Source organism: Talpa occidentalis, unplaced genomic scaffold (genome assembly GCF_014898055.3).
Source record: "Talpa occidentalis isolate TD23 unplaced genomic scaffold, MPIMG_talOcc4v2.1 talOcc4.2, whole genome shotgun sequence".
Lineage (NCBI taxonomy): Eukaryota > Metazoa > Chordata > Mammalia > Eulipotyphla > Talpidae > Talpa > Talpa occidentalis.
In genome coordinates this window covers 3,502,897-3,521,619 of record NW_023602073.1, presented here as the reverse complement: position 1 = coordinate 3,521,619, position 18,723 = coordinate 3,502,897, and the positions used below count along the sequence as shown (strand labels likewise).

General features: G+C 45.7%; 1 protein-coding gene across 9 annotated transcripts in view; it reads left to right on the top strand.

Annotated features, from left to right (window-relative positions):
- Positions 1-413: 413 nt before the first annotated feature.
- The window catches only part of LOC119251632 (zinc finger protein 420-like), a 54,673-nt gene continuing 36,363 nt past the window's right edge, over positions 414-18,723 (top strand). For 6 of the 9 annotated variants that reach the window (XM_054698301.1, XM_054698307.1, XM_054698303.1 and 3 more), the window contains exons 1-6: positions 414-544; positions 790-1,353; positions 1,873-2,021; positions 4,694-4,780; positions 4,903-5,068; positions 5,311-5,403. In XM_054698301.1, the coding sequence (XP_054554276.1) occupies positions 2,007-2,021; positions 4,694-4,780; positions 4,903-5,068; positions 5,311-5,403 (361 nt within the window). In that variant the 5' untranslated portion in view covers positions 414-544; positions 790-1,353; positions 1,873-2,006. Of the gene's footprint in view, positions 545-789; positions 1,354-1,872; positions 2,022-4,693; positions 4,781-4,902; positions 5,069-5,310; positions 5,404-8,108; positions 8,494-10,035; positions 11,033-18,723 lie in introns of those variants that run through there. The other 3 variants (XM_054698302.1, XM_054698306.1, XM_054698304.1) reach the window with 3 other exon arrangements.

The window sequence follows — 18,723 nt, the reverse complement described above, 5'->3', positions numbered from 1 at the left end:
ATGCCCAGTCTTAGGGCAGGTGGATCCCATCTCCATATGCCCACACCCTACTCCAGGCATGCAGTCAGGACCGCAAGGATCCATCATCTATCCTGATGGCGGAAGGGCAGAAAAGCCTGATGCTTTTTCTCTTACCCTCCATATGGGAACACAATGAGGTCCCTCCTTTCCATCTCGGCCCTGAAGCAGCCCTTGCGCCCCCTGGTTTTCAGGGTCTCGCCCACTTTTCCATTCCCGTCAATTCCTCATTTACCCCGTCTCTAGGCAGCGGCCCCACCCTAAGGACGCGCCTCCGGACGTCGCCTGAGGCCGCGCACGGGGTTGTGGGAAATGTAGTCTGCGGAGGCCACGCTCTGTGCGCCAAAGGCTCTGGGGCGCCGCTTTCGGGCTCTGCGCAGGCGCGGCCCCGCCCCTCCGCCTCTGCCGTTCCGGGTCCTCGGCTCGCCGCCCCGCCGCCGCCTGTCCGCTCGTCGGGCGTGTGGGGCGACTTTGTCTCTGAAGCTTGGGGGTGCAGTGGAGCTGCGCATCTGGGGCTCCGAGTGAGGTGTGGGGACGCGGGAGCCCGGGGCTGTGGACGCGGTAGAGCGCGGAGCGTCGGGGAGGCCCCGAGGCGGATGTGGGGGGAGCCCGTTGGCCGTTGTGAGAGAGCGCGGGGTGGGGGTGGGGGGCTGCGGGGCTGGGGTGAGGGCGGGCGTTACGGGCCGGGGGGATCGGGGTGAGGGCGGGTGCCATGGGGCCTGCCCTTGACACAGGGGAGTCCCTCCAGGTGATGTCCCTGAATATTTTCAGGAGTTCTCAGCGTGACTGACGGCCGGCTGTGGTTTCGTCAAGGAATTTAGGAATTCCTCGTCTCGTCAGCGTCTTCTGGAAGGCCTGGGCGTGGCGTAGATCAGTCACTTGGCGTTTTCTTTTCTCCTTTTTTTTTTAAAAAGATTTATTTATACAAGCACTGGGTACAGTCAGAAGCGCGGGAGGGTGAGAGAAATGATCAGAGCGGGGAGCAGAGCAGGCAGACAGATGGAGGACACTGCTGAGGGGAGCAGCTGGTGAAACAGGAGAGGTCTGCGCGCCACGTGGGACTCTCGCCGGGGGCCGGGGCTCGAATTGGCACTGCAGAGGCTGCAGGCAGCTTCGCAGCCCAGCGGCGACTGCTGCGCCACCGGGGAGACCCAGTCACTTGGCGTTTTCTGTGTAAACGTCCACTTGAGTGCACTGAGGGAAACACGCCAGCCGTTTTATTACTGGACGTCGGGTGGTTCTGTATTTTGTGCTGATTTCCCCTCCAGGCCCTTTGCTGGTGTTGTCAGGATGACCCAGGAGGCTGTGTTTATCCACCGAGACTAGGGTGGCTGGGTAAGTTACAATTTCACTTCTTATTTGGTGGATTTCTGGCAGGTCTGCTCAGCCATGTGCCCCGGACAGGCTGACCCCCGGTGTCTTTCCAAGATGATGTTGTTCCCAGAAGGCGAGACCCATGGATACATCTGTTCATCCTGTGCTTCATATGCACTGGTTCCCTTTGGGCAAACAAGCAGTGGATGAACCCACTTCATTGAGAGGTTGGGTATAGGAGGAAATGGAGGCAAGCAGAGCTTTTGGAACCATTTCTGAGACTATCCTACCAAAAAAGTACATTAGGCACCTCTTTCCTAATGAAATTGTGGCCAAGATTTTGTATGTTATTAAGCAAGTTTGAAAATTTTTTTTTTTTAAGTTTCTGAACTTTGAATTTTGTGGGATAATCTATTGCATTTTGACTCATTCAGGGAGGTAGGATGGAGGAGGGAGGGGAGGGGGGGAGAGGAAGGACTTAAATGCCATGGCAGAGTGTAAACACAGCTGTCACACAGAAGTGACTCGGGTCTTTCCCAGGCCGTGTGTGCAGCGCTGTGGACAGGAAACCCTAGGACCCAGGTGCCAGCTACCTCAGTCACTGGGTACTGGACCCATTCACCTCTCCCAGTTCTGCATCCAGAGTGCTTACCTGTTTGTGAGAGCTGCAGACAATGAATGAATTTCTGGTGAGTTATATAGCTTTAATTGGTTGTACACTAACTTTTTGCATTTTGTGAGACTTTATAATTTAAAAGTGCAGAAGTAGAAACTTGTAAAGGTGTCTTTGTGAAACCATACATCAACAGGACAGAGGTGTCATGTTGATACAGGCTAATCATATATCTAACGTGTGGAAATTGAGCTCTGCCGTGTCAGGAAGTCACACACTCCTTTTCCCTGGTGACAATGGACCCCTGGGGGACAGTGTGCCCTATGCTGGTGGGACTGAGCACTTGCAGAGCAAAGTCTGAAACTGGGTCTCCATTTGCCCTGTGGGTGATGATGTAGACAGTGGTTCTTCACCTCTCTGGAAATACACACTTACCTTGTTCTCCACTGGTTAGGTGTGGGGGTGAAGCGGGAGGGAGAGGAAAGGTGGATGAGAAGCTGAGTGCAGTTGTGGGGGTTAAGGGAGCCAGCTGGCAGTTAAAAAGCACAAATTAATAAGGGTTCACTGCAGTTGCTGAAACAATCAATGTGTCCCAGAGGACTGTTGGAGGCTGATCCCCGTCATGCCCTCAGGTGTCTGTGTACCCACCTAGGTTGCCCACCAAGCTCTTCAGAGTTATTATCCTGGCAGTTGTGTCCACTGCTCCTTCATATTTCAACTTGCTGTGGTCTGAATGCATTTCTAGTGTAGCCGGCGGTCACCTAAGTTGTGCTCAAGTTCAGTTTCACTTCTCTAGCCTTTGCCTTATGCACATTTTCTGCAGTATTTGAAAATACTGTGTATGTATGACCTTTTGGAAATTTCTTTTTTCGTTGTTTAAAATTTCTATATACTTGTGTTTTTGTTTCTTTACTTCCTTTACTTATTTTGGTGCTTAATCTGTCTTTGACATTTGTAGCACTAAAAGCCTTCTGCTGAAATTATTCTCAATTTTCTTTTTTTTCTTGTTTTTTAAGATTTTATTTTTATTGTTCATTTATACAAGCACTGGGTACAGTCAGAAGCACGGGAGGGTGAGAGAATTCACCAGAGCCAGAGCGGGGAGCAGAACAGGCAGAGTGACGAAATACACTGCTGAGGGGAGCAGCGGGCAGCAGGAGAGGTCTGCGCGCCATGTGGGACCCTCACCCGGTGGCCGGGGATCGAACCAGCACTGCAGAGGTTGCGGGCAGCTTTGCAGCCCAGCGCTCAACCACTGCACCACCAGGGGGGCCCTGTTGTCAATTTTCTACTGCATTCCTGAAGGGTTTTGCTGAACCCTTTTTCCCCCCCTCTTCCCAAAAACCCTGGCCACTCTGGTAACATTTATCTTCTTTTTGCCTTGTTCAAATTTTATTCCTAGTGTATTTTTGCCTGTAAATATTTTTTTGTGTATTTATATTCCACAGATGCGTGAAGCCATCTGATACTTGTTTTTACTTTTTGACTTATTTCACTCTACATAATCACTTCCTGGTCCTCCCATTTTGTCCTCATTGCCAGCCTTTGCTCTTTCCTCACAGCACTGCAGTGCTCCATTGCATGTGTGCTCAGCCCCTCCTGCCCCTGCCTCTGCTGAAGGGACTTAGGTTACCCCGTGAGTGACTGGGCAGTTGGGAACTGTGCTGGTTGGGAACAGTGCTGCTCTGCTCCTAGGTGTAGATAAATCTTTTCATATTTGAATAAGCACTTTTATTTCCTTAAGAAATGTCTACACCATTTTTCAAAGGGACTTGCACCAATGTGCCTTGCCACCAGCCCTGGGGGAGAGCTCCTTTATCACTGCATCCTTTTAGTGTTGTTAGTTCCATTCTTTTTTATTTGGACCATTCTCCCAGGGGTGAGGTTTTAATTTGCAATTTTCTTACAATAAGTGATGGTGAGCATTCCTTCTTTATTTAGTTTATTTAGGGTTCATTTAGTTCCCTTGCCCCTCCCCCCCCTTTTACCAAATTGGTTGAATGGATTGCTGTTGGATTTTGTAACTGTTTTGTAAATTTTGAAGAGTAACCTCTAGTCTGGTGTGTAGTATGCAAATATTATCTCCCATGTTGTAGGTTTCCTTTTTATCCCATCTTATAGGTTCCCTATTTGTTCTTGTGGGGTTTTTTGAGGGAAGAAAGCTTTTAAGTTCAAAGTAGTCCCACTTGATTAAATTTGCTTTTGTTTCCCCTGATGTTGGGTTTGTTTACCTGATAGATTTTGAGGCAGCTGTCCTGTAGGGTGTCCTCTGTATTTTCTTTCAAGTATTTCATGGTTTTGGTTCTTATATCCAAATCATTAATCCATTAGGAATTATTTGAGTATGCAGTTTAGTATGGTTCTTGATTCATATGTTTGCAAGCAACTGTCCATTTCCCCCAGCACCGTTTATTAACGAGGCTGTCTTTTCTCCATTGTATGCCATAGCTGCCTTGTCAGAGATGAACTGTTCGTATTTATATGATTTGGTCTCTGGGTTTTCAGTTATCTTCCATTTGACTGAGTTTCTATTTTTCTTCCATTACCGTATTGTTTTGTTTTTTAATTTTTTAAAGATTGATTTATTTATGCATACAAAGGTGGGGTACAGGCTGGATATGCGGGGGGTGAGAGGATTCACCAGAGACAGAGTGGAGAACAGAACAGGCAGACTGACTGAAATATAGTGTTAGGGGAGCAGCAGGCGAAACAGGAGAGGTTTGCCCTGACATGTGGTTATCTTCACAGCCGGCGGGGATTGAACCGGCACTGCAGAGGCTGTGGACAGCTTCACAGCACTGCACTCAACTGCCTGTGCCACCAGGGAGGCCCATGGTAAGGGTATTTCTACTGAGAATTCTGTTTACATCACACTGTAGGATTTAAAGGTGGTGCATTCTGGGCAAATCAAACACTAGAAAAGATGGTATGTTTACACTTGCTGCTCTCTGTCCCAGGCTGAGGATCCTGAAGTGAGGAGGAACGTTCCCTCAGAGGGGATGGTGTCATTTGAGGATGTGGCTGTGAACTTCACCTGGGAGGAGTGGTGGGACCTGAATGATGCACAAAGGACCCTATACCTGGATGTGATGCTGGAGACCTATAGTCACCTGATATCACTAGGTGAGGAAGCCCGCATGTAATGCTCGAGTGCAAGCACTGTTTCCTATGCTGACAAGTATGTCCTTGCTTATGGGATTTAGTGCTGGTGAAGCTGAACATTTCAGGCTGAGTAGATTGCGTGTTTACCCTTTTAATGAAAGGATCAAATTGGCCTTCATTGCACAGCTCTTCACACTGCTTTTGTTCGTTTTCAAAGACTTAAGTGTAACTTGATCAAAGATCAATACCGTTTGTCATCACAGGGCATTGTGTTAACGATCCTGAGCTGAGCATCAGGTTGGAGCAGAGAGCACAGCCATGGACTGTGGGAGAACTGCCAAACCAGAATCTCTCAGGTCAGTCAGTGTATGCTTGCAGGGAGGCTGGGAGGAGGAGACAGCAGCAGATACTGGCCACACTGAGCCACTTTTCCAGTGTCAAACCTTGGACAGTTTGTGTGTATCAGAGTGATTCATAATTCAGTTTCCAAATGCTGCTTTCTTGTAGATTTCCTCTTACTCTTTTAATGGTTATTCTAATTCTTAGACTTAACAGTTTTACAATCCCTGCTACTGCAGGAAATTATTCTGCAATACTCACATTTTTTGTGTCTCTCCATGCATTTATTTTCACAGACTGTTTTCTTTTAGGTCTTTGTTCAGGCATTTGTGTATTCTTTCAGTGTGTTCCTTGGAAGTTATAGCCAGTGGTATATTTTCTGTAAGTGGGGATACCAACTGTAATCTCAGAAATGGTCTTTGCTTTATTGAGGTTATATTCTGTGAGACAGGAAAATGTAATAAATGTATACATTAAGTAGAGAAGTAAAGCCATGGAGAATGACCAGGACAAAAGAGAAAGAGCAGAGGATGTTATTTTAGAAGGTGCTCAAAAAGCATCGTTATGGAGATGAAGTCTTTTCCTTGCGGAGCTCAGGTTTGAGATGAGTGCTTTGCACTGACATGCTGTGTATATAGTTTCATGTACAGTCTGGGCTAGAGGTTGTGTTGCTATTGATGATGTAATTTACCAGGTGAAAACTCAAAACTGATACAAAGAGGAGGTTGACTGGAGAGTTATTTAGGACATGAATAGTGTTTCACATTCAAACCTTATGACCCACCCACATGAGATTTGTGAGACTGAGGAGGACCCAGCAAATTGTTCAGTATGAGAAGGGATGTTCTGTGACATGGGCGTGGGACCCTGAGATGTGGTTTCTAAACTGGAACCAAGAGATTCGGGTTGGGTGCGCTTACCTTGGGAAAAGAGTGTGATCTGTACAATTACACCTTCTCGTATGGTTAACATTAGAAAGAAAGTAAAATAATGAACCCATTATTCCAACTTAAGTATGATATAGTTAAAACTAGAGTACTAGATAAAATTTTGAGATGCTATGAATCAGTTAGAAACACGGGTACCAAGGAGTAGAGTGAAGATACCAGTAGTGTTGATCTCAGAAGGGTGTGAAAAAAGCCCTTAATGAGGATAGACACAGGCTGCGTTGCGGAACCTTTTGATTTTTGATAAGTCCAGTGATATAATGAAGCAGCGTTTGCTGTGTCTATTATGGTTTTGAGAAAGGTGTTATAATATTTAATTAACACTTAACAGAGGACCTCTCTGGTGGCATAGAGTTAAATCTCAGTGTTAACACTGCGACAGTCTAAGTTCCATCCCCTGGCAGGGAGCTAAACTGGTACAGCAACCATCTCTATCTCATTTGCTGTCCCTTCAGCAGTGTATTTAGTAAAATCCACCTGTTCTGCTCCCCACTCTGTCTCTGATGAAGCCTCAACCCCCACATCTCTGGCCTATACCACAATTTTTCCTCAAATAAATATTTTTAAAAAATATTTATTTATACAAGAACTGGGATACAGGCCAGATACGCGGGCGGGTGAGAAGATTCACCAGAGACCGAGCAGGGAACAGAACAGGCAGACTGACGAAATATACTGCTGAGGGGAGCAGCGGGTGACACAGGAGAGGTCTGCTGCGTTGTGTGGGACTTTCACCAGCCAATCGGGATCGAACTGGCACTGCAGAGTCTCCAGACTGCTTCACAGCATGATGCTCAACCGCCTGTGCCACCAGGGGAGGCCTGCAAATAAATATTAATAAAATTTTTAAAAATTTGGAAAAAAAAAAAAAAAGAATGGACACAAAGCTCAGGAAGCTCATGGCCTTGAAAACACCCACAGATGACTGTAGCCTGTTCTAAAGGAGATACTAAATCTCAAGGAGTATAGATGCAGAATCCTTGTTTGTAACAATATTGTTTTTCAAAGTGATTGAAAAATGACCCTGTGTCACATGCAGTCAGTAGGTTTTCCAGGAAAACCATAACATCTAGAAAGCTTGAGTGTTCAAAAAATACCATCAGAAGCTGGACAGAGTCATTGTAAGAAAAAAAGTACAGAAGTTAAATACTAAGTTTAATGCTTCTGTCTGAATGTGACGTCTACACTTAAATGAATGTTTACCAAATATTTATGAATGGAACACAACAATATGAAATAAGTTCTACTACTTGTTAACCTGGTTTAGCATTAGAAAATCTGTTCATGTAATATGTTACATAATTTGTTAGGTATTGAAAGCATGAATCAGAAAATACCAGTTGTTTAAATTGTCTAGTAGTAGAGAAACTTTTTGTGCCTTTACAACAGCATTCACAGGGAATGTTTAGCTGTTATTTATAGAAATGACCATTTTTCTCTCATTTTCAATGTCTGTACTGTGATTCGATGTCGGTGCCTTATCATGGCCAACCTTTCAAATCAGGACAGACATCTGTGGCATGTTCTAATAGCCAAGAGCAAAACATAAACTAAGGTGAGAAGTGACTTAGGGAAAACTAGTGATTTGGACCTGAATTTGGAGTTTGAACCTATCAAGAAAGGAAACATTTCAGAGAATTTTTCTATATGTAGGCACATTTACCCCTGATGACTTTCATGAAGTGCAAGCTAGAAAGGAAAAAGGTCTGTAATATAACTAGGGAATCCATCAGGTATTGTGAGCACCTTTGTCATAGGCGATTTAAACTTTTCAGCAGCCATTTGAATTTTGCGAGCAAGGGAAAACCCTTGAATAAGGAAACAATATTCTGTACACCTAGAGGAGCGCTTCTGGAAGGGACTGCCTGGAAACACAGTGAGTATAGGGCACCTGTGAGATGCCACCTTTCGTTGTCCAAGGTAGAAGCCAAACAGGACAGATTCCCTATACGTGTAATGAAAGGGGGAGCCCTGCTGGTGTGAAACCAGTACATGTGAATCTGCATAGGTAGGTTGAAGATGAACATATCTATGAAAGTGGGGCCCATCTCAGCAACAAATTTCATGCTATTCTGCAGGAGAGTCCTTAATGAGGACAGAATACTTTTGAATACAATAGATACGGTGAAATGTCCTCTTAATATCTCTGTTCTTACTTAACATCAGAATATAAAGCAGATGATCACCCTTATGACTGTGGAGAAACTTCTCAGATTTCCTTACAGAGAAGATATCAGAAAACTCTCACTGCGGAGAAATCGTTTGGCTGTAAAGAATGTTTGAAAAGTTTCTCATGGAGGACTACCCTCACTTTACATCTGCAATCTCAAACAGAAATGAAGCGCTCTAAATGTGAAGGATGTAGGAAAATTTTCTGGCATAAGTCAGCTTTTAGTGTACATCAGAGAATTCATACAATGGGGAAAGCCTGGCAATGTCAGGAGTATACGAAGGCTTTTTTCCCACAAGTCAGGCCTCTGCAAACATCAAATGACACACACTGAAGAGAAATCCTATGAATGTCAAGAGTGTAGGAAAACTTTCTCCTGAGAATAATCAGGTCAGTAAACATCAGGGAATTCATTCTGAAGAGAAACCCAATGAATGTTAAGAGTGTAGGAAAGCTTTCTCCTGGAAGTCAGGCCTCACTTCCCTTCAGAGAAGTCATAGGAGAAACCCTATGAATGTCAAGACGACAAAACTCTCTCCCGTAAGTCATCCCTCACTTATCATCACAGAATGCACACTGGAGAGCAATCCTGTGAATGACACGACTGTGGTAAAACTTTCTCCTGGAAATCAACCCTCGCTGTACATCCGAGATGTTGCACTATAATAAACTCTGAATGTCCAGAGTATAGGAAAACTTTCTCCTGAAATTGGACCTCACTGACCATCAGAGAATTCTTACAGGGGAGAGACTGCATGAATGCCAAGAGTGTGGGAATTCTATCTCAGAAATAAGTCCTTAGTGTACATCAGACAATTCACACTTCATAGCTTCTTTGCAGTGTCTAGAGTGTAGGGAATCCTCAATTTAGTCCTCTCTAGGGAACTCAAAGGAGAGCTACGTTGTGAATATCCAAAATGTTGTAAAGCTTTTTGCTATAAATTCCATATCCCTGGATAGCAGAGAACTCACAGAGGAGAGAAGCCCTGTGACTGTCAGTGCTGCAGGGTCACTTTCTGCCAGAGGGAGCTCTCATGGCATCGGGGTATTCACACAGGGGAGAAACCCTGTGGGGGTAGTGTGTGTAGGGAATACTTTATAAGGAAGTCGAACTTCAAGGATTCCAGAAATTTTACAGAGCAGTGTAACACTGTCTGGTGGAGACTGCACATATTTGCACAGCATTTTAATTCTGTTGGCAGACAGCTTACATTTCCCGGCCTCACTGTCCTATACCTGAACTCAGCCCAGGAGTATCTCAACACAAACAAGGATCATTATTTCTTTTTAAACTGCACCCAAATTTTTTTGTGTATTCTTCCCAGCGCTTTCATTCTCTGTGTTCTGAAGAGCGTCTCTTTTCCCAGGTTTGCTGAATGTGCTAAAGGGGCTAAAAATTATTAATATGATTAAGGAAAGGGATTGATTGGGGACAACAGTTTTCCAAAGTCTGTTGAACTGTCTTTGTTGTTTTCTTGATAAAAAGTATTTACTTTTTGAAACTTTCAACGTGTCTTTTCTCTCACTGCCAGTCCATTCTAGCCAGTCCGTCTTGTGAGTTTGACTTCAGTGAGAGTTACCAGTCCTTTTTCAGAATTCACACAGGAATGAAGGCATTTTCTCTCCTTTTATTCTAAGACACTTGATGGAAAATCAGAAATATTGGAATGTTTTTGAAAAGTGAACAATACTCTGCACTAATACCAGGAGTATGATTTTAAAAATGCCCCTTGGAGGTTAAATGATCCCCAGTGGAGGACTGGTCTGTGGTCCGGATTCTCCAAAAACGTTCATCACAACACTTAGTGCTCCTGGCCGTTACCTGACCTGAACACCCTCAGCATACCGAGATGAAATGAAAAGTGGCCTTCTGAAGTTTGCTTTGCAGTGAAGCTGGGGAGCCACTGAAGAGGAACTCTTCCCTGTCCCATTTGAACCTGTCTCAATAAAGAACAGAGAACATGGGCCTCCCTGGTGGCACAGGACATTAAGCACGGCACTATAAAGCTACCTGCAGCCACTGCAGCTCAAGTTCGATCCCCGTCCAGGGAGCTACCCACATGGTGCAGCAGGCCTCTCCTGTCTAGCCCTCTGCTCCCCTTAGCAGTTTATTTCAGTCATTCTCCCTGTTCTGTTCCCCACTGTCTCCGGTGAATCCTCTCACCCCCAGCATCTCTGGGCCGCACCCCAGGTCTTATATGCATAAATAAAAAAATCTTTAAAAAAAAACAACAACAGGGCACTAGAGCAACACTTCAGATGGAACCAAGTGCAATTATACTGTGAAACCATCACGAGAACAGTTGTTTAAGGAGTTTCCAGACTCCTGAGAACTGGTGATTGTGGACTTTGAGCCAGAGGACAGAATCAGCTGCATTTCCCTGCTTTCTGGCAAATGATCCCATTCCTGATAGCAGGAAATAGTCTGAGCTTGTTGACACACTTATCATTTTTATTTAAAGATTTATTTATTTATTTATACAAGTCAGAAACGTGGGTACAGTCAGAAGCGCGGGAGGGTGAGAGAATTCACCAGAGCCAGAGCGGGGAGCAGAGCAGGCAGAAGGACCGAAGTACACTGCTGAGGGGAGCAGCGGGCGACAGGAGAGGTCTGCGCGCCACGTGGGACCCTCCTCCGGTGGCCAGGGAGCAGCCTGGGATTGAACCGGCGCTGCAGAGGCTGCGGGCAGCTTCGCAACCCAGCGCTCAACCGCTGTGCCACCAGGGAGGCCCCACACTTATCATTTTTTACCATCTACCACATTTTCCTCTTAGAAAATCCTTCCCCACTCTCCACTGAGCACAGCGTAGGTTTCTAGTGACTCTGTGCACCCTGAATCAGGACACTTTGAAATGAACATGTGACTTTTACTGTCTCCTGACCCTTGAGGGTAATGGCACAGAAATAAAAGGTGAACAGACCGTCCATTCAAGGGAGATGGTGGGTGGGAGGCACTTAGTGCTGAGTGGTCCTGGGAACTTTGACTTGGGCGGGCTATTTTAAGATTTATTTATTTATTTAATTTTTATTTATACAAGCACTGGGTACAGTCAGAAGCGCGGGAGGGTGAGAGAATTCACCAGAGCCAGAGCGGGGAGCAGAGCAGGCAGACTGAAGTTACACGCTGATGTTTTCATTGTACAGATTTTAAAAATTTGGACATGTGTGCCTTTTTGTGACTCACCAACATTGCACCCTGTGATGTCCAAAATATTTTAAGGGAAACTTTGAGACATCATCAGTGGATAAAACATACAGAGCCAGTAGTCTATTTATTGTCATCAAATGGGCATAAAGCTTTTTATTATATGTTAAAATTACTAAAACTGAAGACCGCAATACACCATTCAATTGAGAGCACCGTGAACAAACTGCTGCTTAAATCATCTAGTACGTTCTTTTCTCCAAGTTTATGCAGTGATTACATGGCTGTTCCTGTTGCTGCTCATGTCCATGGCAGCTGTTGGTCTACGTGGTACCTGTCATGTTGCACTGATTAGTGCTCTCTCTGGGCTCTTCTCAGTTTCACATCGTGTTCTGTCCAGTGCTGTCTCTGTAGCGCCATGGAACTAGACAAAGTGTCACCAGTCATGCTGGAATTTCTCTCTACACCCAAGTGTCATGTCTTTAAAATGTTGAACTGTTGGGCCTCCCTGGTGGTGCAAGGTGTTGAGATGCACCCTATGAAGCTGTCTGCGGCCACCGCAGTGCGAGTTCAATCCCCTGGCCTAGTAGATAACCCACGTGGCGCAGCGGACCTCTCTTGGCTTGCCCTCTGCTCCCCTTAACAGTGTATTTCAGTAGATCTACCTGTTCTGCTCTACAACAAATGGGGTTCTAGCCAGAGATACAGGGGGTGAGATGTAGTGTGTAGAGCAGAACAGGCCGATCTATTGAAATACACTGCTGAGGGGAGCAGCAGGCAGACAAGGGAGGTCAGCTGCACCATGTGGGTCAGCTCCCTGACTGGGGATCAAACTTATGCCACAGTGACTGGTGATAGCTGATAGAGCTGAGACTTAACCCCTGCACCACCAGGGAGGCTTCGGGATGTTGAACTATTTGATATCTGCTGTAGATAGGTCTACAGGTGTGCTTGCCCAGCTTTTGGGAGAAGGGTTTCTAGCTTACGGACCAGTGGAAAGAAAGTATTGTAAAACCAGAGCTGTAGGTCTGCCAGGGGGTGCAAAACCCTTGCCCTTACTGCTAAATGCAATATTTTTTCCAGGGAGAAACTATTGCTGTGGTTCTGTGAGATGGTGCAGCTTGCAGTTGACCATGTACATTTATGGGGCTGATGAATATGACATAGAGCCGTTTTCCTTATCACTTTACTGGCATTTTATTTTCCCTAGTGTCTGTAAGAATATAGCTTATAAGGTCGATAACATGCAAGATAGGTTAATCAACTACTTTCTGGTTAAGTGTGTGGAGCGAAAAGTGATTTTTGAACTGCAGGCTGTGATTTCTTGTCTCTGAGCAAGAAACCCAGCCTTGGGTGCTGTGCTTGGTGTTGCTGGGGCTGCATTTCAGCTTCCCTGGCTCAGACCGTCTTTGCCTGTCCAGTAAAAGACCCAGAGGGAGATGTCGCTGCTGAGGAGAAAATGTTGTTTTCTTTCATGGTTTGCCATGTCTGGGAAGGCAGGTTTGAGGAAAGCTCTGGCTTCATACTTATGTGCCCTGTCCCGTGTCAGTGGGGGTAATTTGGAGTAGGTCTAAGTAGGTGGAGCAAGACCTACCTGGGCCAAGGTCAGGCCCAGAATGGGCAGGTTCACTGTCAGTTCCCGCAGATGTGTAAAGACAATCTTGGAGCAATTGATAGATTTGACAGGCCATTCATGCTGTGCACCTCCTTTTTATTTCTGTATTCTTTTACTAATGAAGTTGTGCTTTTAAAATATATATGTTTATTTCTGTATATCCGTATCTATATCCACGTCTATATGTATAGAGCCTTCTTGGTGACCTAGGGGTTAAGTCTCAGTCTGGTGACTGCTATGGCTTGAGAGGAAACCCTGCACAGGCAGCTCACCCACCTGTGGTGCAGCAGACCTCTCCTGTCTCGCCCATTGCTCCCTTTAGCGGTTTATTTCAGTCAGTCCTCCTGTTCTGCTCCCCACTCAGTCGCTGGTGAATCTTCTTACCCCGGCAACTCTGGCCTACACCCCAGATACTCTACACAAAATTTTAAAAACAATCATGAATAAATTCAAAAATATATGTATTAAAAAAAGGAAATGCAAAATATACCAGGATTTGTTGTCCTGAATGATCCACAAAGGTGTAGGCAGGAAAGTGTCTTTCTTACTTAGAAGTTAAAGAATCCCCATCTCTGAAGATTACAGGGTGAAAAATATATGTGGCCTGACATTTGCATAAAAGTATTCTTGTCTCAGATGAGCTTCATACCTGATTTACAGTGACAGGTTCACTGTCAGCACAGTGACCGGCTCCTCTGCGCGTCAGCCCTGATGTCATCTGTTCTGTGGTAGCTGCTGTTTGTCATCTGGGTGGACTTGACTTCTGTCTCTCTGCCTTATTCCTCCACTGTAACCTCTTGGGTCCTACTGCCAAAATGATGACTTTGGGGTAACTGAGTGATGGGCACAATTTATGTTTCATCCAGAATTTTCCTTTCCCCTGAGTTTGTCACTGTGTGAAGTCTTCTCTGGGAAAATCTGTGAAATCTTTGTGAAATCTCTCCCTGGACGTGTTGGCTTTTACAAGAGGAGGTTCTGAATCAGCCAGGCCTCTGCCTGTCAGTCTCCATTTCATTCCAGTCTCGTCAGATATATTGTTCTTTGTGACTTCTCTAGTTTATAAAAAGAGAACTAGAACCATATACATAATATATGTTCTAGTGTATAAGATTCTAAAATGCAGCTCAGTTCATATTATAAATAAAATGGAAAAATTCTAGTATATAAAATGGTAGGCAATCACTGTGTGGCCGGCGCAGTTTCTCATTCTGATTTGGTCTGTGTCAGATTTGTCTGTGCTTTTTCTTATACAGTTAGGTTCACAGCAGTTAGAGCAAAAGCGAGTTTGGTAATTAGTAAACACTCCATATGTATAAAAATGATAGGTGCTATTTTTTTGTGAGTCATGTTTATTACAGACAAAAATTTTTCTTCATTTTTCTTAAGTTGTGTCATAATTATGATATCATTGAATCTCAAACACTTTATATGGCATTGGTTCTTATCAGATGCCTTTTCTGTTTTTCTTTGTTTAGAAAGGACAGGCTCTACTTTGTCTCTAATGGTAAAATACAATCTTTTACAGTGTGTGCGTGTGCATGTGTGTGTGAGATTCTCCCTACACATGACATTTTGCCACCTCCAACACAGCTTTTTTTCCTGTCTATATAACTGTGGATGCAATTGGTTTGTTTTAGCATGGGATGGTTTTACTTAGATTAACTTCTACTGTGTGAAATAGAAATGGCTGGTGTTAATCCTTGCCCAGTTTTTCATCTGAAAGAATAAAGTTTGTTTTTCACAGTTGAGTATGTCTGCTGTGGATATTTCATAGAGGACCTTTATTGTGTCGAGTTTGGTTCCTTCAATTTCTTGTGTTGGGAAGTTTACTTATTAATCCATTTATAGTCTTGTGTTTGTCAAAGGGTCCTTTATTGAATCATTCTCCTTTGTAAGTCTTTTATCTGCTGAGCCTCCACTGACCAGCTTGGTGTCCTCTATGCTGTGGTGAGGGTGGTGGCATCAGCATGACAGCCCACAGCAGGGCAGTCCCCAGGGTTGATCTATATATTTTTTAATTTAAAAAATTTTTTTAAAGATTTATTTTTCATTTATGCAAGAGGTTGGGGTACAGGCCAGATTCGTGGGAGGGTGAGAGGATTCACTAGAGACAGTGGGGAACAGAACAGGCAGACTGACGAAAATACACTGCTGAGGAGAGCAGCGGGCGAGACAGGAGAGGTCTGCTGCACCATGTGGGATTCTTGCCAGCCAGGCAGGATCGAACCTGCACTGCAGAGGCTGCGAACAGCTTCACAGTGCGGTGCTCAACCACCAGCGCCACCAGGGAGGCTTGGTCGATCTATTTAATGGTGCCAGAGTTCTGTAGCTCAAACCTGCCCTCAAAGTGACAGGTTTGCTGTCCTTCTTTTATCCTACCAAATCTGGTAGGCTAACTTCACAATCTCCTCAGAATATGACCGGAACCAGCTGCCTCATCTGTGGGAGCCGGCAGGAGCGTGGGTGTCCTCACACCCCGCGGCTCCTGCCCAGGTCAGTGGTGGCAGTTGCTCCTCAGAGCCCAGTAACTGCCGCTTGCAATGGGCCAATCAGGTGCGAGCCCTGAGCTGATTAGTGCTAAAGGTCCCAGTCAGACTTGTGGGGGCGCACCCTGAGAGAGGATGTAAGCCAGGGTCAGAGGGAGCTGAGAGAGCCCCCGAGGGAAGCAGAGATGACTTTATCCCTGAAGAAGAGAGACGATGCCAGCCCCGGAAGGAAGAAGGAAGAAGGGGAAGACTCCGTTCCTGGCCTCAGAAGAAAGAGGAAAAGCAGCATCCAGCAGCCGCCCTCCGAGGAGGGAAGAGCGGCCAAGGACTCGGTCACACACGGGGCCTGGGGCCTGTCTCTGACCTGGCCTGTGAGGAGCCCAGAGGCCCTGGGCCTGGTGTCTCAAAGAGCTGCTTGTTGCTGGTGTAACCCAACAGCTCGCTCACAAAGCGCTGTGAACACTGGGGTGTCTCTGACACCGCCTCTGTGGACCAGTAGTGGCCATCATTACTGGCCAGTGCTGTCCAGGCCTCCTGGTGACCGGTGGTGGCCATCACTGATGGTACCTGGGTGAGCAGCCACCACCTGTGGATATAGTGAGCTCTGTGTTTCCTCTGTTTGTAAAATCAACCCCATGGTGGTGGTTCCTGGAGCCTGAGGTCTCTTGCAATTGTGTGCACAGGTGAGAACCCACGGACAGTGATCTGTCCTCTCATCAGACGCTGTCCTTTGTTAGGCATTCTGTCTTCAGGCCAAGCCCTCATGAGGGTGGTCATCCTGCTCATTTAGGGCCAGCAAGGTTTATTCACCTGCCCTGGTGGTTCGGAGTTGGGGGCCTGAGCAGGCCTGCCCTTCTGCAGAGGTGCCAGGATGTGTCAGATCTGGATGCCTTCTTTTATCCTCAGGGCTGAGTCTCTTATTAGCAGTTTGACACTGATGCTGTCTATTCCAGCCCAAACACAGCACTTAGGGTTCAGGGGATTTCATCCAGTCTGGTTGGCGGGACTGCCTCTCCTAGCATTTCCTGCCATGTCAGATCCCCACTGTCCCTGTCTAGATGCTGACTCTGCTCTGTGTACTCAGTCCTTATCAGGAGGATTGATAGGGATTTTTGTGAGATCCAGTGGGGGTATCCCAGAAATCCCCATGGGATACTCCAGCCTCTTTGCCCTGGGCATCCCTGATCTGTTGTGGTCCTGTATATGAAGTTCTGGTTGTGTATCCTGTGCAGACATCCCAGACCAAGAGTTTCACTGTTGATTCAGGCAGATGGGAAGAGGAATCTTGGAGCCCTCGATAGATCTGACAGGACTTTAATGCTGAAGCAGGGTCCCGGTACACAGGCACAACAGGCAGGGAAGCTGGCATGCAGGTAGGCAGGTGGCAGCCAGAAGGTTGGCAGCAACCTAGCTTCCCAGTCTCCCTACCCTCTGCCTTCTCTCTAGCATGCTCTTTTGGCCTCCCTGTTTCATAATCTTGTCTTCTGTAATCTCATCTTCATCTTCTTGCCATTGATTTTACTCTGATCTCTGGGCGTCCATGCCCTCCTGACCAGGGCTTGGAATTGATTTCCTGGGAGGTGTGCATGATGCATCACATTAAATCTGGAAGAAAGTACTACTTAGGTTCTTGTTTATATCCAAAATGTGGGATGACGTGGGCACAGTGGATTTTGCAAGTGGAAATTGTAATGCATCAACCCTTACTCCTGTGAGTCTACATTTCACAGGCATTCCCCACAAATACAATTTTTATTCCTTCCCACATGAATTTTTGCATGGGGTTTTCTCTTCATTCAAAAATGTCACTGGAATTTTTTAAATATTTTTTTAAGAGCAGGTTTGTTAGGGAAAGGGACAGAGGAATAAAGAAAACTGGTATAGACACAAAGTGAGCAGGAAGAGCTGCCCTCAAAGGGACAGGTTTGCTGAGAGAGGCCTGCATGGTTGCAGGCGGGCAGCCTTGACAAGTCATGGGCGGGCAGGAGGCCACTGCCCTGCAGAAGAGACAGTTGGTGAAGAGGCACCTGCATAGTCACAGGTGGGCAGAGGGAGTGCTGCCTCTGGAATTTTGATGGGGATTATATTGCTCCTTTAGATTACTTTTAATAATGTTGACAGCTTTCATGATGGTGCAGTTGAACTGCTCTTCAGTAGTCTTATCTTGATTGGGCTTTTTTTTTAAAAAAGATTTATTTATTCATGCATACAAGACCTGGGGTACAGGCCAGATGTGCTGGAGGGTGAGAGGATTTACCAGAGACAGAGCAGGGAACAGAACAGGCAGACTGATGAAATACAATGATGAGGGGAGCAGCAGGTGTGACGGGAGAGTCCTGCCGCACCATTTGGGATTCTCACTGGCCAGCCTGGATTGAACCCGCACTGTAGAGACTGGATACAGCTTCACAGTGCTGTGCTCAACCACCTGCACCACCAGGTGAGACCCGTGATTGGGCTTTGATAGCCTTTCAATGCTGTCCTCATAGAAAGCGTTGAAAAATTTTTTCCCTTTTCACTTTTGAAATTTTCAGAACTGATTAAATTTTTCATTAAATTTTTTCGTTAAGTAGGAATTCATCAAGCCAGGACATTGGTTTTAGGTGTTTTTTTTTTTTTTAATTACTCTTTCAGTACTTGGTGCAGATCTGTATTAATTTCATTTTGTTTATTTACTTTTTTAATGACTTTATTTTTGTGCAGAAGAACTGGGTTGTAGGCCAGAGGTATTAGGGTGAGAGGATTCACCAAAGGCAGAATGGAGACCAAAACAGGCAGAGTGACTGAAATACACTCCTGAGGGGTGCGGTAGGGGAAGCAGCAGAGGTGGCTTCACCTTGTGGGTGGCTTCACCTTGTGGGTCAGTTCACTGGCCAGGGATGGAACTGATGTCCCAGTGGCTGGTAATAGCTTGATATCGGAGACTTTAACCCTAGCATCAACAGGTAAGCCCCATGGTGTTACCTATTCTAA